Genomic DNA, 25,973 nt, shown 5'->3' with positions numbered 1-25,973 from the left:
CAGGCTCCTGTACTCCTCCTCCTGCTCATTCCTGATACACCCCACAATCGCAGTATCATCAGAGAACTTCTGCATGTGGCACAACTCAGTGTTGTAGCAGAAGTCAGATGTGTGTACAGGGTGAACAGGACTGGTGAGAGTTCCCTGTGGAGCTCCTCTGCTGCAGATCATAGTGTCGGAGAGACAGTTCTTCAGTCTCACGTACTGTGGCCGCTCTAACAGATAATCTGTAATCCAGGTTACCAGGTGAGCGTCCACACCCATCTGTTGGAGCTTATCTCCCAGTCTGAGAGGTTGGATGGTTTTGAAAGTGCTTGAGAAATCAAAGAACATGATTCTCACAGCACTGTTCCCCTTGTCCAGGTGTGAATGTGTCCTGTGTAGGAGATAAGTGATGGCATCCTCCACGCCCACTTTCTCCTGGTATGCAAACTGTAGTGGGTCCAGTGCATGGCGTACCTGGGGTCTCAGTATGCATAAGACCAGTCTCTCCATTGTCTTCATCACATGTGATGTTAGAGCCACAGGCCTGTAGTCATTAAGTTCACTTGGGTGTGGCTTTTTAGGGACAGGGGTGAGACATGATGTCTTCTAAAGTGTTGGAACTCATCCGAGACGGAGACTCAGGTTGAAAATGCTCTCCCAGTTCAGCAGCATAGGCCTTGAGCAGCCTTGGACACAGTCTGTCTGGCCTGGCAGCCTTACCAGGTCACAGTCTCCTCAGATGTCCTCTGACCTGGTCAGCCGTGACGATGGGGGGAAGGGTGGTAGGGGCGGGGGAGGTGATTGTCTCGGGGGGTAGTTGGATGGCTGGAGACTGATGGCTGTTGACTGCAGCCGTTGACACCATGTGAGGGAGGGGTATAATAGCCTGTGATGGAGGTGTTGGTTGGTCAGGCAAGCACACGAGCAGTGTCTGAGTCAGTAAGGGGTGGCTGGCATACCACTGCCATCGGAGCTGGATCAGGATCAGGGCGGTCAAACCTGCAGTAGAACTGGTTTAGCTCATTCGCCATGTCCAGATCCCCCTCTACAGAACTGCTGCTCTTTTTGAGGCCAGTGATGGTCTTCATACCATCCCAAGCCTCCCTCATGTTGTTCTCCTGCAGCTTCCGTTCCACCTTCCTTCTGTAGTCCTCCTTAGCCTCTTTCAGCTTAACTTTGAGTTCCCCTTGTACGTGCCTCAACTCTGCCATGTCTCCCTCTCTAAACACCATTTTCTTCCTATTGAGAAGGGCCTTGACATTGCTGGTTATCCAAGGCTTGATTTTGGGAAAGCAGCGTACAGTTCTCGTGGGAACAACTATGTCCACACAGAAGTTCAGGTAGTCAGTAGTGCAATGTGTGACCACCTCTAAGTCCTCACCACTCTGCAACACGCTCCAGTCTGTGGATCCGAAGCAGTCTCTCAGAGCCTCATCTGCTTCAGGTGTCCATTTCCTGAAGGTGCGTGTGGTGGCTGGTAGCGTGTTTGGGCTTGTACACTGGCTGTAGATGAATAAGGTTGTAGATAAATAAGCGGGGGGAGGGGCGTGGCACTGTATGCATCCCTCAAATTTACGTACATGAGGTCTATTGTTCTGTTTTTTCTAGTAGGGCAGTTGACAAACTGGTAGAAATTCGTGAGAGTGGAGTCCAATGTTATGTGATTGAAGTCGCCCGAGATCGCAAAAAAGGCATCAGTGTGTTGAGTTTGCAACCTAGCGATTATTGAGTGGATGACGTCACACGCTCTGTCCGGAAAAGCACGCGGCGGAACATAAACACACACCACAACGGCGTTCGAGAATTCTCTCGGCATGTAGTACGGTCGGAGACTGACCGCCAATAACTCCACATACTTACAGCATACAGTCTCCTTCACTGTAACATGTCCGGGATTGCACAATCTGTTGTTAATGTACATCACCAGTCCACCTCCCTTCTTTTTGCCAGAAAGTTTACAGTCTCTGTCCAAGCGAGCCACACTGAAGCCGGGCAGCTCAACGTTAGCAGTGGGGATTTGGCTAGTTACCCATGTCTCTGTAAAGCATAGCAGGCTACACTCTCTGTATAACTTCTGGTTTCTTACCAAGGCAGCCAGTTCATCCGTCTTGTTAGACAAAGAGTTCACATTTCCCATCACCATCGAAGGAACTGCGGGCTTGTATCTCCACTTCTTCTCCCGCCGCCTTGTCTTCACTTTAATCCCTGCACGGCACCCTCTAAAGCGCCATAGCTCCTCTGGGATGTTGACGTTAACCCTGCCAGCATTCTTCCGTAGTGCAATCAGCTGATTCCTTGTGTACACAAGTTTGCTGTCGCTGGGTCGTTGCAATCGGTCCATATCCATAGGATAGAATAAAACACTCCTCAAGGTGTGTAACCAAAATTGTTGCAAGATAAAAAAGTAAACTAAGACTTAGAAAAAACACAAACAGATGGAAACAGAGCTACCTCGAGATCCTGCCACTGTCGTCTGCGCCATTTTGTCTTATTATAATATAACCATATTATATCATGTTTTACTGAAGATAAACACGTTTAAGATATTTACACTCTGTTTATACCATGTTTTACTGGAGATAAACATGTTTAAGATGTTTACAACCCGTTTATACCATGTTTTACTTAAGATAAATGTGTTTAAGATATTTACACCCTGTTTATACCATGTTTTACTGAAGACAAACATCAGAGAGGCTTCTAGGCAAGGCAAGGCAAGGCAAGTTTATTTATAGAGCACCTTTCATACAGAAGCAATTCAAAGTGCTTTACAGAAAAAGAAATTACATTAAAAGCCAGAGTAAAATCATAAATTCCAATAAGACAATTACATAAAAAGAGTAAAATGATTAAAATGATTAAAACAATTTAAAATGACAATAAATGAAAAGAAATAAAAGAAATAAAATGCCGTTACAGAAAAGTGCAGAATATTTTAAACAGAGCTGTAAGCCTGCTCAAACAAGAGAGTTTTAAGTCTTGATTTAAATGTGTCTAACGTTGGGGCACTTCTAATATTCTCAGACAGCTGGTTCCATTTAAAAGTGGCATAGTAGCTAAATGCTGCCTCTCCATGTTTAGTTTTGACCCGAGGCAGGACTAACTGACTAGTTCCTAAAGATCTGAGATCTCTGCTCGGCTCATATCTCTGTAGCAGATCTGATAAATACGCTGGTCCTACCCCATTGAGACATTTATAAACCAGTAATAACACCTTAAAGTCTATTCTATAACAGACTGGTATCCAGTGTAAGGATTTGAGGATGGGGGTGATATGATCTCTTCTTTTGCTCCGAGTGAGAACTCTGGCAGCTGCATTTTGAATCAGCTGAAGCTGTTTAATGGTCTTTTTTGGAAGTCCAGCTAAGAGACCATTACAGTAATCAATCCTGCTAGAAATAAAAGCATGGATAAGTTTCTCCAGGTCTGGTTTAGTCAGAAAATCTCTAATCTTACTGATGTTCTTAAGATGGTAAAATGCTGATCTAGTAACCGCTTTAATATGACTACTAAAACTGAGATCTGAGTCCATTGATACACCAAGGTTGCGAGCCAGTTCTTTAGATTTGAGGGCTCTCGAGTCCAGATACGTAGCCAATCTTTGTCTCTCAGTGCTATTCCCAAATAGTATAATCTCAGTTTTATCTTTATTCAGCTGCAGAAAATTGTGTCCCATCCAGTTTGTGATGTGTTCAAGGCACTTGCTTAATAAGTCAACTGGGCCAGAGTCGTTTGGGGACAGGGCCATGTAAATCTGAGTATCATCTGCATAGCTGTGATAGGACAGCCCATAGTTCTGTAGAATCTGGCCAAGAGGAAGCATATATAAATTAAATAAAACTGGACCAAGAATAGAGCCCTGGGGGACACCACAGGTTACTGGCATGTTCTCTGAAATATTATTTTCTATTTCTACAAAGTAGTTCCTGCCTTCCAGGTAAGAAATGAACCACTTCAGGACTGTTCCTGAGAGTCCAACCCAGTTTGCGAGTCTATCTATAAGAATCTTATGGTCAATGGTATCAAAGGCAGCACTAAGGTCAAGAAGTAATAGAAGAGATACCTTTCCAGCCTCTGTATTTAAGCGGATGTCATTAATTACCTTGATTAGAGCAGTCTCAGTGCTGTGATTAGACCGGAACCCGGACTGGAATTTGTCTAGGCTACTGTTTATGGACAAGAAACTAGTGATTTGCCTGAAAACTATTTTCTCAATGATTTTGCCCATGAACGGTAGATTAGAAATTGGCCTGTAGTTACTTATCAGAGAAGATTCTAAATTTTTCTTTTTTAGAAGAGGCTTTACAACTGCAGTTTTTAGTGAGCTCGGAAAAACCCCCGACATGAGTGAGGTGTTTACAATGTGGAGTATGTCTGGTGCTATAGTGTGAAACACACTCTTTAAAAAATTGGTTGGTAGTGTGTCAAGACTGCAAGTGGATGATTTGAGATGATTAACTGTGTCAGTTAAAATATTACTATCAACAGTACTGAACTCTGACATTTTAACTAAGGAGTTTTTATGAGGTGATGGAGAGGGTACAGACTCATTGTTGGATGTAGATGTACTAATCACTTGTCTGATATTCTGGATTTTAGTGTTAAAAAAGAATGCAAACTCATTACATCTCTCAGTTGATACTAATTCAGGGGCCATTGGTGTGGGTGAGTTAGTAAGTCTGTCGACCACGGTGAAGAGGATTTTGCTGTTGTTAGTGTTATTGTTGATGATGCTAGAGAAATAGGATTGTCGTGTTTTGCATATTGTCGCGTTGTATTGACGTAGCCTATCTTTGTAGATTTCTTTGTGAATATGAAGACTTGTTTTACGCCATCTGCGTTCTGCCTTGCGACACTCCCTCTTTTGGATTTGAACAACAGAAGCATTTCTCCATGGTGCTTTCTGTTTGCAAGACAAGGCCTTCATTTTAACTGGCGCAATCTCATCCATTACACTGACAATTTTTGTATTAAAACTATTCAGCAAATCATCAACAGAGTTGGATCGTTCACATGGTGTAGTGCACAATTTACTCATGAAAAGTGTAGCTGTGCAGTCCTTTATAATCCTTTTCTTGACACAAACTCTTCTATCTCTGATGACTGGTGAGGCCCACATATCAAAGAACACACAGTAGTGATCTGACAGTGCGACGTCCTTCACAGTCACTGATATGTTGAGACTCTTTGAGATAACAATATCCAGCGTGTGACCATGACAATGAGTACTCCCTGTAACATGCTGTGAAAGACCAAAAGAGTCCAATATGGCAAGTAGTTCCTTGGCAAAACAGTCCTTGGGATTGTCGATATGTATGTTAAAGTCACCAGCAATAACAAAATGGTCAAAGTCTGTAGAAATAAAGGACAGCATCTCTGTAAATTCATCAATAAAATTAGCGCTGTACTTCGGAGGCCTGTAGACAGTTACTAGTAATATCTGTGGTGTCCCTTTCAAAACTACACAGAGATTCTCAAATGTTGTGAAGTCTCCAAATGATAACTGCTTGCACTGAAAAGAACCATGGAACAAAGCAGCTAGACCTCCACCTTTTCTGCTGGCACGAGATGCATTTAAAAAATGAAAATCTGGAGGAGCCGACTCCAATAAAACAGTTGCAGCACTACATTCATTTAGCCAAGTCTCAGTTAAAAGTATAAAATCAAGCCCATGTGCTGTAATTAGATCATTAATTAAGTGTGATTTGTTTGTGAGAGATCTGATATTTAGAAGAGCTAACTTAGTAACTTGTGCACTTTGCCACAGAATCTCTGTTTCACATTTTATTTGCTGTAGATTGGCTACATTCACAGAATCTGACCTGAACTCTCTGTTCTTTCTCTCTCTGATAAGTACTGGAATGGGAGAGATTACAGGCATCAAAGGTCCAAGCTTGTTTTGAAAACATGTACTGCTGACATCATCACTGCAGCAGCCAGGACCCGAAAAACATCACTTTTCTTTGCCCTTATCAGCTGACGAAGCTGTGTGAAGCTCCTGCTGGCGATGGGGCCGTGAGCGAAGCTGCCTTTCCGGGGGTTGAGGAGCTTGTCTTTTCCGTTGAGGTGCTCTAGGTGGTGATGGAGTGTGATTATTCTTAGGGGACAGTCTGGGGGACTGCAGTGGAGAAGTGGCAGTAGATGATGGTGGAGTAGAAGCTGGGGTGGTTCTTCTTTGCACCTGAGGGCTGGCTGACAGGGAAAGTGACAGCCTTGTCCCAGCCGAAACCAGCTTCTCCATGGCTGCTGGGAGGTTCAGGTGGGGTGATGTGGGGGGGGAGATAGAGGACAAGGAGGATTCCTCTTGGGGTTTTGGTGTCTCTGGCAGCTGATAGAGTTGGTCATTGCCACTCATGTCCAGTGTCTGCTGCTCCCTCAGGTCGTCCTCAGTGGAGAGAGGATGTTCCGGCTGTGACATGGTGTCATCAGCTTGTACAGGAGAGTTCCTGGATGTTGATGCTGATGCGCCACCCCCAAGAGAAGTAGATAGATTGCACACTGAGAAAATGAGATTGTCTGTCAGGAGTTTAACACCCCTCTTGTTTGTGTGCAGTCCGTCTCTCCTAAAAAGTTCTCTCTTCCCAAAAAACAAGTTAAAATTGTCAATGAAGTTCAGTCCATTTGACCTGCAGCTGTTCTGTAGCCAGGTGTTTAATCCCAGTAACCTTGAGAACATATTGGTGCCTCCTGCAGGTAGAGGTCCACTGATGAAAAATTGTATGTTGAACCTACTGAGTGTGTTAATGAGGTCATTAAAGTCTCTTTTTAGAACTTCAGACTCCTGCTTGATAGTGTCATTCTTTCCAACGTGTACAATAATCCTCTTCACATTGGTGTACTCAGCCAGTACAGCTGGAAACTTTGCAGTAAGTTCAGGCACGGTGATGTTTGGCTCGCATCTCACTATGAGTTTTGGGTTTGTTACCCCATTAACAGTGTCATCTCCAAAGATCAGGGTGTCTGCAGTAGGTTTGTTAGAGTTTTGAGACTGACTGACACTTCTGGCACTTTCTGTGCTGTGTTCACTGTGTTTGTGATTCTCACGAAGGGCATGCAGTGGTTCAAACCTGTTTTTCAGCTGCAGTGAATAAGACCGGTTTTCTGGTTTGGGTCTGTGCTGTGCTCTCTCAGCAGCAGTGTTAGGTTTAGCAGCTGAAATCCCTGGACCAGCTGTGGTACCAGGAGTAGAGGACGAGACTACAGAGCTATACAAAGCACGGCGCTTGGGTCTAGCTTCAATCTGCACCCATTGCCCGTCTCTAGTTATACTCACAGCAGTGTTGCCATTTACTCGATCCTCTGGTCTAGATCTGTGTCCCTCCACTGTCCGCTGCTCCGTTAGGTCCTCAGCCCACTGTCTGCTGCCCGTACTCCCACTCACTGTTACTCCTCGCGCAGGTCCGACATGCCAGTCCTTAAACTCTGATAACAGGTTCCGAAAATCCCTTTCCAAAGCTGACATTCTCTGTAGAAGTCCGTAGCAATTCTGACAGCACATGTGTTGAACAAAATGAAGAGGCATTTCACAAGTTTCTTCTACTGTAGCCTGATGAAATATCCTGGTTGTTGGAACAGTCCTGGTTCCTAGAGCAATCACACTACTTTAAAAAGTATCAAAAGCAGAAAATATCCAGTTTTGGCTTCGTAGTGCTGCTGATTTGTGTATATTTAAAAGCTCAGATACTCTATCACAGGAAAAACAAGTCGGTTTTGAAAAAATAAAAGGAAAGAAATAGAAGATAGCAGAGCTAAGCAGCAAAGCGTCTGAACGGCAAGGAAGCAGGAAGCGAAAAAAAAAAAAAAAAAAAAAAAAAAAAAAAAAAACACACTGTTTAATATTTTATTCATATTTTATTTTGTCTCCCTCCGGATCTTTCACTTTTTATTGCAGAGCGGAATGATTCAGAAAGAAAAGAGAATAGTGGTTGAAATTCTGAGTATTTTTTTTTTCTATTCATTAAGTAATTTTTACAGTTGGTGTTTACACAAAGAAGCTGCACAATATTATGGGTATTGGCACTAAGTGGATGCTCCATAAGTTGGTAACACTGACTTATTTTTGCTGTTTGAGGTGCAATACTTAAGGTGGAACTGACTAGAAATTAAGGAGAATGTTAGTCACCAATAGGGAGCCAGTGGAGTGTGAATTTAACTAATTTATCTTTCTTTCATTATTGTCTTCCAGGACAGAAGACCATTTCTTTGGATATTTTCTCTGGCTCCTGTTGTTCAAGAAACTTCCAGAGTTTTTCCACAGGTGCATCAAGAAACATTTCCAAGTGGAATATAACACAATGTTGAGATCAGGAGGGATTAAATGTGAGCATATGGAGGGCAGAATCTCCAGTTCTCAGGAAACATCCTTGGATACTTCCCACACTCAGACATGTGACAGAAAATCTCAGACAAGTGAAAACAAACAGGAAACTTATAGTTGTGCAGAGTGTGGAAAGACTTTCACTCAACTGGTTCATCTCCAAACACACCAGTGCATTCACACAGGAGAGAAATCATAGTTTTTTCACTCTTCAGTTTTCCTGAAGAGTGTTATCTACAAACACACAAGCGTATTCACACAGGAGAGAAACCATATTACTGTTGTGAGTGTGGGAAGAGTTTTAATGAAAAGTATCATCTACAAACACACCTTCGCATTCACACAGGAGAGAAATCGTATCACTGTTCAGAGTGTGGGAAGAGTTTTACTCAAAAGAGTAATCTCAGAACACACCAACGCATTCACACAGGAGAGAAACCGTATCACTGTTCAGAGTGTGGGATGAGTTTTACTCAATAGAGTAGTCTCCAAATACATCACCACATTCACACAGGAGTGAAACCATATCACTTTTCAGAGTGTGGGAAGAGTTTTACTGTACAGGGTCATCTCCAAAGACACCAGCGCATTCACACAGGAGAGAAACCGTATCACTGTTCAGAGTGTGGGCAGAGTTTTAGTTATCAGCGTTCTGTCCGAAAACATTACTGCGTTCACCCAGAACAGAAACAGCACTGAGTAAGGGATTACCTTTGGAGATTTGGATTTGAATTGTGTAGTGATTTTTGAAGATTTGAAGATGTGTGATATCAGATGCCACTGACTGTTCATGGATTTTATTTTCTTCTTCTTCCCCAAGTTGTGGTTTCAGAATGAATTATTAAGGTTAGATCTATTTCCCCCCTCCTCATTCACAAGGTTGTTTTTTCACTGTACTCCAATTAGAGATGTTTTTACTCTGTTTTAAGCTTTCACTGTTTTCTAGAAGTTTAAGATAACAGTGTGGCATCAACAAACTCATGTTGTCACTGTCAGACCTTTGTTGGAGATGAGTAGACAGCCAACCAACTGAAGAGGTTCTGCATGGGCTTTGGGATGCTCTGGAGCACAGCTGAGGGAGGTGTTCTGTCCTTCTGCCCTCATCATCACCATTCATGTTTATTTCTGGGGCTGGACTGTATACCCTTGGAAGGGGAAAGATCAGCATTGGTGGAGCCATTAGTCACACCAAGCTCAGGAGCCATAAAACTGAGTTTCATGCTGAAATTTAGTTTAGGTTTCAGTAGCTCACAATGCCCATAGATTGACAACATTTCACAGCAGTACAACTAACATAAAAAAACTCACACACAGTCTTATCTGTAAACTTTAAATTGTGCATGTGGTGGAAAAATGCATACTAACACCAATGAGTAATATTGATAATGATAACCCAATATATTCAGTGAATAATAATACTAAGTACTCCTGATTAAATATTACTAATGAACTATTAAGAGACATAGGACATACTGTGCTTGTGACCTTAAAGGACTTGTTACTTTGTGATGCAGGGCAAGACCCAGGAGAAACTGTTGGAGGGGGTAAAGTGGGAGTTTAGGTTCAGATGATGGAGTGTATAGTTTGTGTTATACACCAAGAAATGTGAAGTGCAGAAGAAAGAAGAGACCAGAAGATGGAGTGTGTTTTGTAACTGTAATGTCTAACTGCTTAGGAGTGTGATGGCATGTAGGAAGAAGCTTCTCTAAAACTGGGTTGTCCTGATTCTTGTTTGGCTAAAGCACTAGCCTGAGGGAACACTGCCAAAAGCCCAAGAATCCTGGGATCACTTTTTCAAATACTTGAAAGTATCTTGATCATATCTGGAGCATATCTGAAGATTTTTTTTATGATTTAAGAGGTCAAATACTGAGCCTGTATAATGTATTTGCATAATGTAGAAAATACTGTGTTCAGATATATCTCATGGTGTATACAGATCAATGACGTGACACTCATTTTTTTTCTGTACATATGGGTTAGATATAGATGTCAATATGGTGTAACCACAAAAACATGAACCAAAAAATTACACTTCCTGAACAAAATGTAAAATTCTTTCCAAAATCAATTCTAAAATAATCTGGCATGATCTTGCATAAAAATCTTTCTATTAAAAAAAATAAAAGTAATGAAACCCCAATGTTCTGAATGTTTTAATTAATGCGGGGAATAATGTCTGTCACATCAACCACTTTAAATGTCAAGTGGTGTAACCACCATTTAAGGAGCCATTTTTTAAGTATTATGTCATTAGATCATGTGGCATGAAATTATGTCACAGAGAAGAAACCTTAAAGACCCCAACTGCTATGAGTCAAGGTTATGAACACTCTTAAAAATGTAACACAATTAGGTGTTTTTAGGCCATGGTCAGGCAAGCTTAGGTTACATGTCAAATGGTGTAACCTTCTTAAAATATTGATAAATCATATTAATCATAAATATTTGAATGTAAAGTAAAAACTATTTGAATATTCACATAAATGTCAAGAGTGTACATAGTTGTCCATAAAGCCTGCAAATTTTTATTTTTAAATAGAAATGTCATTTGACTTCTTTCTGTTTGAGACCAGTTTGATCAGATTCAGGGTCAAGTGGATGTAATTTAAGGTGCCAATTATATTATTTTTTATAACTTAAATAGTGACTGTTTAGCATGAACAGCAGTTTTAATAGGGTTATATTTAGATTGTTATTTATCAATTTTTGAAATGTCAAAGATTTTTTATTTTAAATTTAAACTTCCATAATACATTTTTAATATTTTATTGTGATTAATGTAAACTGTATGCTTAATTCATAAATAAATAATATAAATATATTTATTATACATGAACACCGGTTATGTTCGTAATTTTTATGGACAGAATTTCTCGGCTTAGCCAAGTGGCAGAAGGTGTCCGGTTTGGTGGTCTCAGGATTCTATGTCTGCTTTTTGCAGATGATGTGGTCTTGTTAGCTTCATCAAGCTGGGACCTCCAGCTTTTGCTGGACCAGTTTACAGCCGAGTGTGAAGCAGTAGGGATGAGGATCAGCACCTCCAAATCCGAGTCCATGGTACTCAGTTGGAAAAGGGTGGAGTGCTCTCTCTAGGTTAAAAGTGAGATCCTGCCTCAAGTGGAGGAGTTTAAATAACTCGGGGTCTTGTTCACGAGTGAGGGAAAGATGGAGCGGGAGATTGACAGGCAGATCGGTGCAGCATCAGCAGTAATGCGGGCTCTGTACTGGTCATTTGTGGTGAAGAGAGAGTTGAGCAGAAAAGCAAAGCTCTCGATTTACCGTTCAATCTACGTCCCAACCCTCACCTATGGTCACGAGCTTTGGGTAGTGACCGAAAGAACGAGATCACGGGTACAAGCAGCTGAAATGAGTTTTCTCCACAGGGTGTCTGGACTCTCCCTTAGAGACAGGGTTAGGAGCTCGGACATCCAGAGGAGAGACTCGGAGTGGAGCCAGTTGAAGTGGTTCGGGCATTTGGTTGGGATGCCTCCTGGACGCCTTCCTGGTGAGGTGTTCTGGGCATGTCCAACGGGGAGGAGGCCCCGGGGCAGACCAAGAACACGCTGGAGAGACTACATGTCTCGACTGGCCTGGGAACGCCTCGATATACCCCCGGAGGAGCTGGAGGCGGTGGCTGGGGAGAGCGAGGTCTGGGTTTCTTTGCTCCGATTGCTTCCCCTGTGACCCGGACCAGCGGTGGATAATGGATGGACATTTATTATAAATAAAGTGTACTTCTTATCCCAGAATTGATGCCACTTACAAGTGGCTAGCCACAGAGCGTGAGTGAAAGCAGATCTTGCTGCAAGGGCAGATTACCTGGCCAAAAGATGGGAAAGGTGCACATACAACAACGATACAACAAAAGATGAGGGGAAGTTTGAAGCAGTACCAAAGACAGTATATAGAGAATAAAAGGTTACTGATCTTTTAAACACCTCAGGAGATGACCAGCATATAGTTCGTCCGGAACCTATAGTTAACCCTCATGATCATGACCATGTGCAGTTAATTCTAGAGGTACCACAGGCATCCTCAACCCCTCTAATATTTCAATTCTTAAATTTCTGACACACTGTTTCATTTATATTGTTATGTTAATATGAAACAATTTGTTCACATCTCATCAGTATACATGAACTCACACTTATGGTTGTTGGTTTTTAAAAATTTATTCAAAACAGTTTAGTTGTAAAAGAAATGGCAAAAAATGTTGGACACTCTCTCACTCACAATCTCTCTCGCTCTGTTTCTCTCTCCCTCTCCCTCTCCCTCTCTCTTTTTGAAAACAATGGCTGTCATTTTACCAACTGAAATTGTATGAGACCCCTCCCTGGATCGCCACCTTATTGTGGTGGAGGGGTTAGCGTGCCTGCATAAGCCTAGGAGCTATGTTGTCGGGGGCAATAGCCCCTGGTAGGGTCTCCCAAGGCAAATTGGTCGTGGGTGATGGGCCAGACAAAGAGTGATCCATAAAGACCAAGATGAATAGATTAAGAACAGGGACACAGCCTCCCTTGCCCGGAGTAGGGTTACCGGGGCCTCACCCTGGAGCCTGGCCTGGGGGGGGCTCCTTGGCAAGCGCCTGGTGGCTTTCACTCAGGGGGTCTGGATGGGCTCAGCCCAAAGGAGTAACATGGGTCCTGTAGGAGAGGTAGTAATCCGGGTCTGGTGCATTGTGGATCGGGGGGCCCTGGTGTTCTGATCCTCAGTTACTGAAACTGGCTTTTGGAACATGGAACATAACCTCTTTGGTGGGAAAAGAGCCTGAGCTGGTGCACAAGGTTGAGAGGTTCCGGCTAGATATAGTTGGGCGCACCTGGACACACAGTATGGCCTCTGGAACCAATCTCCTTGAAAGGGGCTGGATGCTCTTTCACTCTGGAGTTGCCCTGGGTGAAAGGCGTAAGGCAGGAGTGAGCTTACTCATAGTCCCCCGGTTTAGCGCCTGTACGTTGGGGTTTACCCCAGTGGACGAGAGGGTAATTTCCCTACGCCTTTGTGTTGGGGAAAGGGCTCTGACTGTTGTTTGTGCTTATGCACCGAACAGCAGCTCAGAGTATCATGCCTTCTCTGGGACCCTAGAGGGGGTGCTGGAGAACACTCATTCTGGGGACTCCATTGTTCTGCTGGGGGACTTCAACGCTCACGTGGGTAATGACAGTGAGACCTGGAGGGGCGTGATTGAGAGGAACGGCCCCGCTGATCTGAACCCAAGTGGTGTTCAGTTATTGGATTTCTGTGCTCGTCACAGTTTGTCCATTATGAACACCATGTTCAAGCATAAGGGTGTCCAAAAGTACACCTGGCATCAGGATACCGTAGGCTGCATTTCAATGATCAACTTTATAGTCGTATCATCAGACCTGCGGCCATATGTTTTGGACACTCGGGTGAAGAGAGGTGCTGAGCTGTCCACTGGTCACCACCTGGTGATCAGTTGGATCAGATGGCGGGGGAGGATGCCGGACAGACCTGGCAGGCCCAAACATGTGTTGAGAGTTTGCTGGGAACGTTTGGCAGAGGAACCTGTCAGAAAGATCTTTAACTCCCACATCTGCCAGAGCCTCGACAGCCCCCTGGGGGAGGCTGGTGACATTGAGTCCGAATGGGCCATGTTCCGGACCTCCATTGTTGAGGCAGCTGAACGGAGCTGTGGCTGCAAGGTTGTCTGTGCCTGTCGGGGTGCCAATCCCCGCACTCGGTGGTGGACACCCCGGGTGAGGGGGGCTGTCAAGCTGGCTGGCTCAAGGGACTCCGGAGTCAGCTGACAGGTACCGAAGAGCCAAGCGGCTCGCGGCATCGGCTGTCGCTGAGGCAAAAACTCGGGTGTGGGAGGAGTTCGGTGAGAACATGGAAAACGACTTTCGGTTGGCTCCGAGAAGTTTCTGGTAAACCATCAGGCGACTCAGAGGGGAAAGCGGTTTTCCACCAACACTGTATATAATGGGGGTGGGGACCTGTTGACCTTGACTGGGGACGTAATTAGGCGGTGGAAGGAATACATCGAGGATCTTCTCAATCCCACCAGCGGAGGAGAAAAGCAAAGCTCTCGATATATCGTTCAATCTACGTCCCAACCCTCACCTATGAGTGACGAGCTTTGGGTAGTGACCGAAAGAACAAGATCGCGGGTACAAGCGGCTGAAATTAATTTTCTCCCTTAGAGACAGGGTTAGGAGCTCAGGCATCCAGGAGAGACTCGGAGTGGAGCCGAGTTTTTTTTTTTTTATTAATGTTATGTTATGTATAATGTTAAATAGTTTTTGATATGAAATAAGATGAATAGCATAAATATATACTGAAATATCAAATTCTATTTACATTGATGACTATTTTCTGTGTCGGTATCTTGTTCTTTTGCTGTAGAAGGTTTATGGTCAGTTGGTGTAACCAGTATCTTGTCTAAAGGCTAATATTGTACAAAAATTGTAATATGGATTATAATTTAATTCTTGTCTACACTGTAATAATGGGTGTTTAAATCATTTTTACTCAAATGGTCAAAGAATATACATAAAATAAGATGTTTTTACGGCACATGGTCTTGCTCAGTACAATGAAAAATCCATAAATTTAAATTTTGAATATAAAAATACAATATTCTCATTCTCATGGGATATTGCAAAATAAACTAATTTTATGAGAGCAATTGCATGAATTTTAGAAGGTGTGAAATATTAGATATTTGTAATTTATTGTGGTTACACCATTTGACAATTTAACAGGCTGTCAGTCCTTAAAAACAGTATAAATATATTAAATAATATGAATACAACAGAAATACAAAATATACACTTTCACAAACCTTAAACGTATTTTTGAATTGATCATCTTGCCAAACCTTATCTGTAACTAACCCACTTGATATCAAGTATCCAAATATGCTCTATACTGAAATATAAGGACTTAATAGAGAATATGATTAAATCTGTGGTGTATTTAGGGCTGTCCCAAATACAGGGTGTTTTTTTTGTTTGTTTGTTAGTTTGGGTCTTTGGCCAGGATACTCTGCTATTTATTCAAATACTCAGAGTGGGGTGATGTATATTGTGGCCCCTGCTTTAATACCCCTCTCTCCAGGTTGCGCCATGGCTCACTAAGCACCTTGCTTGCTTGGTTGCAAGTGTTTTTTTTTTTTGGCACGTTAGGCTGTTTTATATGACTTTTAGGCTTAATTTGCAAAAATAATTTCATGTTGATGAGCCTGAATATGGGTGGAGTGGGGAGAGTACTGTCATCACTCCTTGTCACTGTCAGCGTTGTAGAATACTGTGTACAGGTATAACAGTAAATGAGCCTAGCTATATGTACTCTGCCGTAGTCCTGTGTACTGTATACCATAATCACACAAATTCATTCTATAACTCAATGTTTATTCAATTCCTTAATTTTATTATAATTTTTTTATGTTACACTACTACATATTTCAGAAAATGGAGCAGGAGAATAGTGAATTTTTAACTGTGCAAATTTTTTATTTATTTATTTTTAAATAACAACACTAATTCGGATTGGCTGATATTTTAAACAACATTTTTGGCACTTTAATTTAATTTTGATTGTTTCTCTTCGGGGTGGCACGGTGGCGCAGCAGGTAGTGTCGCAGTTACACAGCTCCAGGGATTCGATTGGGTTCGATTCCCGCTCTGGGTGACTGTGAAGAGTGTGGTGTGTTCTCCCTGTGTCTGTGTGGGTTTCCTCCAGGTGACTGTCTGGGAGGAGTTTGGTGTGTTCTCCCCGTGTCCGCATGGGTTTCCTCTGGATGCCCCGGTTTCTTCCCACAGTCTAAAAACACACGTTGGTAGGTGGATTGGTGACTCAAAATGTGAATGTGCGTGTGTCTGTGTTGCCCTGTGAAGGACTGGCGCCCCCTCCAGGGTGTATTCCTGCCTTGTGCCCAATGATTCCAGGTAGGCTCTGGACCCACCGCGACCCTGAACTGGATAAGCGGTTACAGATAAGGAATGAATGAATTCCTAGCAAGATAAAAACACTTGAGCTGTAACACCTGTTCCACTACACCACACAGAGCCTGAGTCTTATCGTCTTGATTACAAATGCTCGGCTCACACATTGGCCCGCATCTGGCCCAGCGTTTAAATTATGATCCAACACTTGATGTGCATGTCCAATTTTCCCCCAATAACTGTATAAACGTTAGGCAAATTAAATATTTGTGTGTTAATAGTATTCTGTATAGATAACACTGATGCTAACTGCATGCTAGCCAAGATAACTGATAAGGCTAAATGTTAATTATTGTTTCTGTAGTTTATATTATCAGGTTGTGTTATCACCATAAATTAAACTGATAGAATAGTCTAAAGTTTGCTTAATATAAGTTGTGATGTAACAAAAACTTACTAATGATGCAATGTCCAGCAAGAACGAGAGAATGGTAGCTAATGTCTTCCTCAGGGTTTTCTTCCATTTTAAGCACAAATTTTGGAAAAAGAAAACCCTGAAAGGTCTGAATGTTAGCTATAGTGTATAGTGTTAGCTATACTATTTTTTAATGAAAACTGAAAATACAAATATCCGTTCACTGCCTATTTTTCCCCAAAAATATAAATGAGCTCTTAATGAAAATAATAATTTAAAGAGGAGAAATATGACACAATGTTTTGCACTTTTAATCAACAAATTATTACATATTACACGAATGTGAACACTGATAGATGAAACGTTATTTCTCATTTCTATCTGTTTGCTGTTGGCAACGAGAGCTACCAGGCAGATTAATAGAGGAATCAATCAAAGACTCAATTATTTGAATCTATCTATTGTGGCCAATGATCCAAAGTTGAATCTCTTGGAGTTGTATGAGTCTCGGTTCGCAGCGCACTTAACAAGAAAAGTAAAAAGTTATTACATGAATGGAAAAGTTCCTTTATTTTGGATGTTAATCTAAAAAATTTTAATCATAGTTAACAATATATTCATTCATTATCCATAACCAATCACGTGATTATGTAATAATCCTGTCAGGTCTACTTGTTACAGTGAAACAATCTCATCTTATTTTGTTTAACCACTTGAGACAAAGTTCAGAGTATGACTTGAGACAAAGTCTGGAGTCGAATCTTCTCTAATTGGAGCACAGTGAATCACAACATTGACCATGTTAATGAGGAGGGGAAAAGGATATGTAATACTTAATTCTAAACCCACAGCTTGGAAAAAAAAAATCATTAACAGTCCGTGGCATTTGGTAGCACACAGTTCAATCACATGCCTTCAAAGCACTACACAATTCAGCTTTAAGAATATTTTTTACATTGAATGTGACCCAAATACAGTAATTAAATCCCAATCTCTGAAGGTAATCCCTCACTCAGTGCTAACCTTCCTGGTTCTGGGTGAACTCAGTGATGTTTCCGGACAGAACTCTGATGATTAAAACTCTTCCCACACTCTGAACAGTGATACGGTTTCTCTCCTGTGTGAATGCGCTGGTGTGTTTTGAGATTAGCCTGTACAGTAAAACCCATCCCACACTCTGAACAGTGATATGGTTTCTCTCCTGTGTGAATGCGCTGGTGTGTCTTGAGACTAACCTGTACAGTAAAACTCATCCCACACTCTGAACAGTGATACGGTTTCTCTCCTGTGTGAATGCGCTGGTGTCTTTGGAGATGACCCTGTACAGTAAAACTCTTCCCACACTCTGAACAATAATATGGTTTCTCTCCTGTGTGAATGCGCTTATGTCTTTGAAAATGACTCTTTTGAGTAAACCGCTTCCCACACTCTGAACAGTGATACGGTTTCTCTCCTGTGTGAATGCGCTGGTGTGCTTTGAGACTCCACTGTTGAGTAAAACTCTTCCCACACTCTGAACAGTAATAAGGTTTTTCTCCTGTGTGAATGCGCTGGTGTGTTTGGAGACTACCCAGTTGACTGAAACTCTTTCCACACACTGAACAGTGATACGGTTTCTCTCCTGTGTGAATGCGCTGGTGTCTTTGGAGATTACCCTGTTGAGTAAAACTCTTCCCACACTCGTCACAATCATAAGTTTTCCATTTGTTTTCACTTGTCTGAGATTTACTGTTGGATGTGTGAGTGTGGGGAGTATCCAAGGATGTTTCCTGAGAACTGGAGATTCTGTCCTCCATATCTTCACACTTAATCCCTCCTGATCTCAACATTGTGTTATATTTCACTTGGAAATGTTTCTTGATGCACCTGTGGAAAACTGTGTCTTAAACAACAGGAGCCAGAGAAAATATCAAAAAAGATGGTCTTCTGTCCTGGAAGACAATGAAACAAAGATAAATTAGTTAAATCCACTCTCCACTGGCTCTCTATTGGTGACCAATATTCTCCTGAATTTGTAGTCAATTCTACCTTAAGTACTGGAACAGCAAAAACAAGTCAGTGTTGCCAACTTATGAAGCAGGAATAGACCAATATCCCTATCTGTTTTCATAATTTCATCACACTTAATGTTTGCTGTGTAGTGGAGTATGGACCGAAGATAGATATGGACAGAATATAAATGAAGAAATGAAAAGTTTTAATTAAAACGTTTCCATTCTGAAGAGGACCTTTCATCTGGTCCCGAAGTCAGCATTCCACAAACCACAGGGAGCAAAGGCCTTGCAGCCCCCACACACACGCACCCACCTAAGAACACTTTCAAGTGACACATGGCCAGGAACTGTCGAGATAACCGATTTTTTATAATGCTCTTAAGAGACAGGAACCTCAAACAAAAGGAAGGGTTATAATCCCGTTTATGACGAAGTGGCACCTCAATGTCTCTCGTTATCTCCCACGGGAATCAGCAGATGTTTAGAAGGGGTGACCTCGAGTTGAACCCCATTGATTCATCTACACGACAACCTACACATGGACCAACAGCGACCCCAAATGGACACTGGCGAAACTACGCCTCGCCCGGGGTCGTCTAAACAGTAGCGGAAAATAGTCAAACTCTGATTAAATGTGTATAAACAAATGTATTAATGTCACTTTCTGTACCCTCAGATGAATGCCTATCTTCTAATGAAATGATGTATATTGTTGATTGTTTCTATCATGAAAAGAAGTTCTGTCTCTGAATAGAGAAAACGGATTAATATTCTTTTCCAGCGTATCATCATGAATTGGACGTAAAACAACGTACTCAAGATGGGATCTTATGTGGATGTTGGATGCTAACAGTCCAGTGTACTCATTGTTATATATTGATAACAGGTATAAGAATTTCAATACGCAAAATTTATATTATTTCTGTGAGAATCACTGATTCAAACCCCCTCCTACTCTCTCTCCCTCGCGAGAGTCACGTGAGGCTGAACTTGTGCCCAATCAGGAAAGGACACCTCCCGTTAGGGCGTGACCACGCTAGCTTTGAAAACACAGAGCAGCTCGACAGAAAAGGAGTTCAGCAGATGAGTTACGAGAGCTCGACAGCAGTCCCGAGAGCTCGACAGAAGTAACGGACCACGAAAGAAAGCGGAAAAGAGAGGACGCCGACGACAACAACAACGAGAAGATCCGAGAAACTTTGAAACAACAAAGAGACGCTTTCTCCTTCCCGACTACAAGACAACGAAAACCCTCTCAGACTTCAGAAAAAGCTCACAAGAGACGTCTTGAATTAGCTGATCGTATGAAGTTTTAATAATGCGTCGAGTGTTTTGAATATCTTCTTTTCTTTTAATCTTGTTTATGTTTTATTGCCAATCTAAATTTAATCTCACGACTGATCAAAGCCGGTGAACTTATTCGTGGCCAGAGTAAGAGAAACACCGCCGAGATACCAGAAAGTCGTAGAATAAGTAAGTTTATTGAATCGATTTTCAGTTCTGGATCTGCAGTAATCAGTGAAACTTTCGTCCAAACGTCCATATAGTTAGACACTCCTACTCACGACACTGAGCCAGAGGATCCTGCCGCCGGCGTCATCACGCTCCGAGTACGCCAAGGCGACTCAACCGACGAAGAAAACCTCCACGCTGACTCAGCCTGGAAACCCCCGAGACCGCGAAATCAAACAAGACGCCATCACTCCCAGGACCTCAGAGAGCCTTTGTACGCAACGAGTGGAGAAAATCGACGAAAAGTAAGCTAAACTTACGCATATCCAGCTGAAAAATTGAATCAAGTTTCTTGATAAATTTTACATTAATTAAACCTCAGTTAGCAACACATTAGTCACAAGTTAGATTGCCTAGCGTATCGCCGCAGTCGAATCGGCATCCCCTGCTTTGATGCCGTGAGATTTCAAGATCACGCTATGTTCAGTAAATATCCTTCTCTTTGTTAATAAAACTTTCATTATTTGAAATCACAGTATTTGCAATTTGTTCATTATTTTCCTGAAAATCCTGACGTACTCATTTAGCATGATTATTATTCATTCTCAAACTAATTATTAATGTTTTAATTGCCTAAGCCAATTATAAATTTTAATTAATATCATTAAGTCAAATATCAGAGATTGGAGGAGTTTGAATAAGGTCAACGCTATAAAAACAAATTATAAATATATATAAAATATATATTCACAAAGGTATCGTGACGTATGATTAAAATCTAACATACGCTACAGCTGGTTCTATCCCCATGACTAGAAGCAATATTGTGGGCGGAGGAGGGATAATAAAATACACATTATTTATAGAAAGCTGCTTGTGTAAACACTGTTTGTTTTGCTCTGGTGGCTACCAGGGGAGGGTGGATTTCACTTTTACGACTGGGTTCTTCCCAAGGTTTCTTCCTTCTGCTCTGACCAATCTTTTTCTTGTTACTTTTTCCTCGGCAGCATCAACTTGGTGCTAATTCCCAGAATTCTGTGCAGCTTCTTTGTGCAAACACCTACTGTATAAAGTGCTTTATAAATAAAAAGTACTCTGAAATTTCCACCACTTTCCTTTTTTCTTTCTGGATCATTCTGCTCTGTAATAAATAGCTACATTTTGAGAGAGAAAGAAACAGAGTCCAAACACTTCTCTCTGATCTTTATCTTCAGTAAAACATGGTTAAACGGTGTGTAAGAGGCGTTCTGGTCTTTATCTTCAGTAAAACACATTATAAACGGTGTGTAAAAGTCTCTCTCTGATCTTTATCTTCAGTAAAACAGGTTATAAACGGTGTGTAAAAGTCTCTGTGAACTTTATCTTTAGTAAAACACTGTATAAACGGTGTGAAAGTCTCTCTGATATTTATCTTCAGTAAAACATGTTATAAACTGGGTGTGACAGCTGTACACATTAAAAACACTTACCTTCAGTAAAAACAGGTCCTAATTACTCTTCAACACACACCTCTCATGAAGAACGTGTGATCGCGGACCGAACAATTGAGCAGAGCTGAACGTTAATTAAATAAGTTAGGTGGGAGCGTGAATGTTCTTCTGCACCTCCCTCTCACACAGTCCCCTCCCACAACCCTCGCCCCCGGAGATACGATTGGCTGGAGTTTAAGAACAACTGGTCTCTGATTGGACAGTCCCCACAGAGACAGTGTCCTCAGTCCAATAAGAGCGTTTCCACTGGAGAACACACACAGTAAGGGGTGAGAGATAAGAGTCTTTATTGTTATTATACGTGAGTATAACGAAAACTCGTTTGCACCTTTCCCAAACAGCAGAGCGTACATTTACATGGACGGCAGAATAGACAGTGATATATTATATAAGTCTTTGAGGTAGATATTACAATATAAATATCAGTTTTATATAAACTGCAGGCTGGATAGTGATTTCCAAATTCAAGATTTCAGCATATGTTCTGTTACAGTTCTACTTCACAAACAGTTGGGAGTTGTGTTACTGTGTAAATAAGGGGCAGTCTGTGTGTCCATCAGACAGTGCTAGAATCAGAGTACACAGTAATAACGGTAATGAATAATAAATATCACTGCTTTAAAGTGACGATGAACACTTACTGTGCAGTAGACACTACAGAACAGACAGAGTATAGAGGTGTGTTACTGTGTAAATAAGGGGCAGTCTGTATATCCATCAGACAGTGCTAGAATCAGAGTACACAGTTATAACAGTAATGAATAAATATCACTGCTTTAAAGTGACGGTGATCACTTACTGTGCAGTAGACACTACAGAACAGACCGAGTATATAGGTGTGCTGTTTGTGTAGAGTGAGTGTTCACTGACTGAAAATGTACAAAATTAACACATTCCCAGTACAAGGTCCTAGTGTATAGGGGGTGATATGGTCAGGAAGGGGTTGGAATGGAAGTCAGTGGGGTTAGGAGACCAGGTTAGGTGTTTATGTGGACACAGAGGACCTTCACACTCTACACACTGCTTCTCCAAAGATGTGGAGGGGGAGGTGGTCTGGCTGCTTTGTTCTCCTGAAGTCCACGATGATCTCCTTTTTCCTAGAGGTGTGAAGAGCCAGGAAATAGACATTCCCCCTCATTCCTGCAGATTCCCTCATCACCATCTGAAATGAGGCCCACTATTGTAGTGTCCTCTGAGAAGTTTATGTTGTTTTACAGGTGAATGGGGTCTACAATGTTAATTACATAGAGAACAAAGAGTGATCTGAGGTGTGGCTGATGGAGTAAATGATGTGCATGCCGAAAGATCAACAGTGTTTCAGTAGGAGATTTAAACATGGAGTGTTTCTACACACAGCTCAGATGCCACTTAATGGAGTTTGAAGGAGTAGAAAGAGTTTGTTTTTGAGGACTCAACTGAACAGATTCAGAAACACTGAGTTAAAAGTTCTCTTTGTGGTTCACTGATGAGAAGACATCCTCATGTAGAATTCACACTAAATAACTGGCAAAATGTTGCCAATAATCTACTGTAAAACATTGTTTATGACTGTAAATCAAATTACAGTACTCACTGTACACAAGTAAACACTTGGATACGAACTTATACAAGTATTTATTATGTTTTTTACAGTAATTATTCATTATAGTGTAATCAATTTTACAGCAATTTGGTATAATATTTAGATATACATTAGTTTAATGACGAAAACACATTCACAAACATTACCATGACTAACTAAGCACATGTCAAAATAAGAACAATCATTCATTCATTCATTCATATATTATCTGTCACTCTTATCCAGTTTGGGGTGGCAGTGGGACCGGAGCCTACACGGAATCACTGGGTGCAAGGCGGGACTACACCCTGGAGGGGGCACCAGTCCTTCACAGCGTGACATACACTCACACATTCACTCACACCTACGGACACTTCTAAGTCAACAATCCACCTACAAGCGTGTGTCTTTGGATGGTGGTTGAAACCAGAGCACACGGAGGAAACCCACACAGACACAAGGAGAATACACCAAACTCATAATAAGAACAATTGTTAAATTTAAATTAAGTCCACAAGGAAAGTGTATAGAGACATAAACATGTCTGAGGGGTAACAGATTTCTATTACAAGAATTAGGTGTATTTTTTTAAAAGGTTTGCTGGCAATACAGGACATATCTGACATAATTTAGTAACCCAACTTAACTACACTGACAATGACAACCTTGGAAATTAAGTGCTATTTTCACCCCTGAATCATGGAAAATAACACACTGACACACTTTTAGGACAAAATATTTGCGTGTCCATGAAGTCCACAAAGAAAGTTTGGCTCTTTGTTTTCACAATGCTGCATGCAGTACTTACATAACCATTCAAAGTCCATTAAGTGTCTGAGAAGAGGTGTGTGTTGACTGTGTTTTTTCTTCACGAAACCTTTCCACCATTCTTTCACACAACCCCTCTGGAGGCCATCTTTGTCCCTGAGATTGGATAATTCCATCGAAACATCTGAAATTACAAACTCAGCATAAATTGATTGTGCAAGGCAAATTACTTTATATCTGTTTGATAAACAGCATTTTTAAAAATTAAATTACAACAATCAAATTTTAAAATGGCGGCGTGGTGGTGCAGCAGGTAGTGTCGCAGTCACACAGCTCCAGGGTCCTGGAGGTTGTGGGTTTGTGTCCCGCTCTGGGTGACTGTCTGTGAGGAGTGTGGTGTGTTCTCCCTGTGTCTGCATGGGTTTCCTTCGGGTGACTGTCTGTGAGGAGTGTGGTGTGTACTCCCTGTGTTGGCGTGGGTTTCCTCCGGGTGACTGTCTGTGAGGAGTGTGGTGTGTTCTCCCTGTGTCTGTGTGGGTTTCCTTCGGGTGACTGTCTGTGAGGAGTGTGGTGTGTACTCCCTGTGTTGGCGTGGGTTTCCTCCGGGTGACTGTCTGTGAGGAGTGTGGTGTGTTCTCCCTGTGTCTGTGTGGGTTTCCTTCGGGTGACTGTCTGTGAGGAGTGTGGTGTGTACTCCCTGTGTCTGTGTGGGTTTCCTCCGGGTGACTGTCTGTGAGGAGTGTGGTGTGTTCTCCCTGTGTCTGCGTGGGTTTCCTCCGGGTGACTGTCTGTGAGGAGTGTGGTGTGTTCTCCCTGTTTATGTGTGGGTTTCCTCCGGGTGACTGTCTGAGGAGTGTGGTGTGTTCTCCCTGTGTCTGCATGGGTTTCCTTTGGGTGACTGTCTGTGAGGAGTGTGGTGTGTTCTCCCTGTGTCTGCGTGGGTTTCCTCCGGGTGACTGTCTGTGAGGAGTGTGGTGTGTTCAGTCTGTGTCCGCATGGGTTTCCCCCGGGTGCTCCAGTTTCCTCCCAAGCTCCAAAAACACACATTGGTAGGTGGATTGGAGACTCAAACGTGTCCATAGGTGTGAGTGAATGAGTGAGTGTTTGTTGCTCTGTGAAGGAGTGGTGCCCCATCCAGGGTGTGTTCCTGCCTTGCGCCCAATTATTCCAGGTAGGCTCTGGACCCACCGCGACCCTGAATTGGATAAGCGGTTACAGATAATGAATGAATAAAATTTTTTAACTTGAGAATGAAGGGAGGGAAACTATCAAAGAAGCATAAGAGTGACAAAAAGATGCACAACAACGGAGGAAACTCGGATGTGAGTGAGAAAGCTGAGCATGGGGAAGATGGCGACAGTGAAGCAGCGTTGGGTAAAGTTAACGCAGAAGCTAGGGACAGCCAAGATGCAATGCATCTAAAAGTTTAGCGCTGCTTCATGAAGAGCTAAAAGGCATTAAACAGGATATAAGACGGGATTTAAGTGAATTCAAAATTGAAGTAAAGAAGCCCTCCTTTTTAAAGATGACCTCCTTTTTTTAAAAAAGAATAAGTTTTGAGAGAGCTGCAGAGTCAAAATATAAGGATTACAGAGGCTCAAATGCGGATATCAGACATGGAATCTACCTGCCTGGAGTTGAAAGATACTTTGCTAATGGTGCTTAGAAAGAACAAGGAAATGCAGGATAAGATAGTTGACCTGGAGAGCCGCTCTAGAAGAAATAACCTAAGAATTTATGGAGTTCCAGAAGGAAGAGAAGGGAAATCGGTCACCGAATTTGTAAGTGAGCTAAAGTCAAAAGTCAAATTAACCTGCCTGGTGAGGTTGAGCTCCAAATTCAGAGGGCACACAGAGTACTGATTCCAAAGCTGGCTATAGCCTCATTTCCGAGATCAATAATAGTAAACGTTCTGCAGTTTCATATTAAAGAGTTGGTTTTAAGGAATGCCTGGCAGCAGATTGTTGAAATTGATGGTAAATGACTTTACTTCGATATTGACTATGTGGCAGACATCATGGAGAAGTGTAAGGCATACAGACCCATCAAAGCAGCTTTAAAGGAAAAGGGGATCCGGT

General features: G+C 42.0%; 1 protein-coding gene across 3 annotated transcripts in view; it reads right to left on the bottom strand.

The window, feature by feature from the left end:
• LOC136694215 (zinc finger protein ZFP2-like) overlaps positions 1–25,973 on the bottom strand; it is a 217,488-nt gene that overhangs the window by 35,314 nt on the left and 156,201 nt on the right. Inside the window, exons 4-5 of one of the 3 annotated variants that reach the window (XM_066667607.1) lie at positions 17,692–18,309; positions 14,393–14,406 (exon numbers count right to left, since the gene is read on the bottom strand). The exons of the other annotated variants lie outside the window; for them this stretch is intronic. Coding sequence (XP_066523704.1) covers positions 14,393–14,406; positions 17,692–18,309 — 632 coding nt within the window. The remainder of the gene's footprint in view (positions 1–14,392; positions 14,407–17,691; positions 18,310–25,973) is intronic. 3 annotated transcript variants of the gene reach the window in all.

The sequence above is a fragment of the Hoplias malabaricus genome, chromosome 4 (genome assembly GCF_029633855.1).
Source record: "Hoplias malabaricus isolate fHopMal1 chromosome 4, fHopMal1.hap1, whole genome shotgun sequence".
In the NCBI taxonomy this organism is placed as follows: Eukaryota; Metazoa; Chordata; class Actinopteri; order Characiformes; family Erythrinidae; genus Hoplias; species Hoplias malabaricus.
The sequence above is the reverse complement of the archived record's forward strand: the minus strand, read 5'-3'. Positions and strand labels throughout refer to the sequence as shown.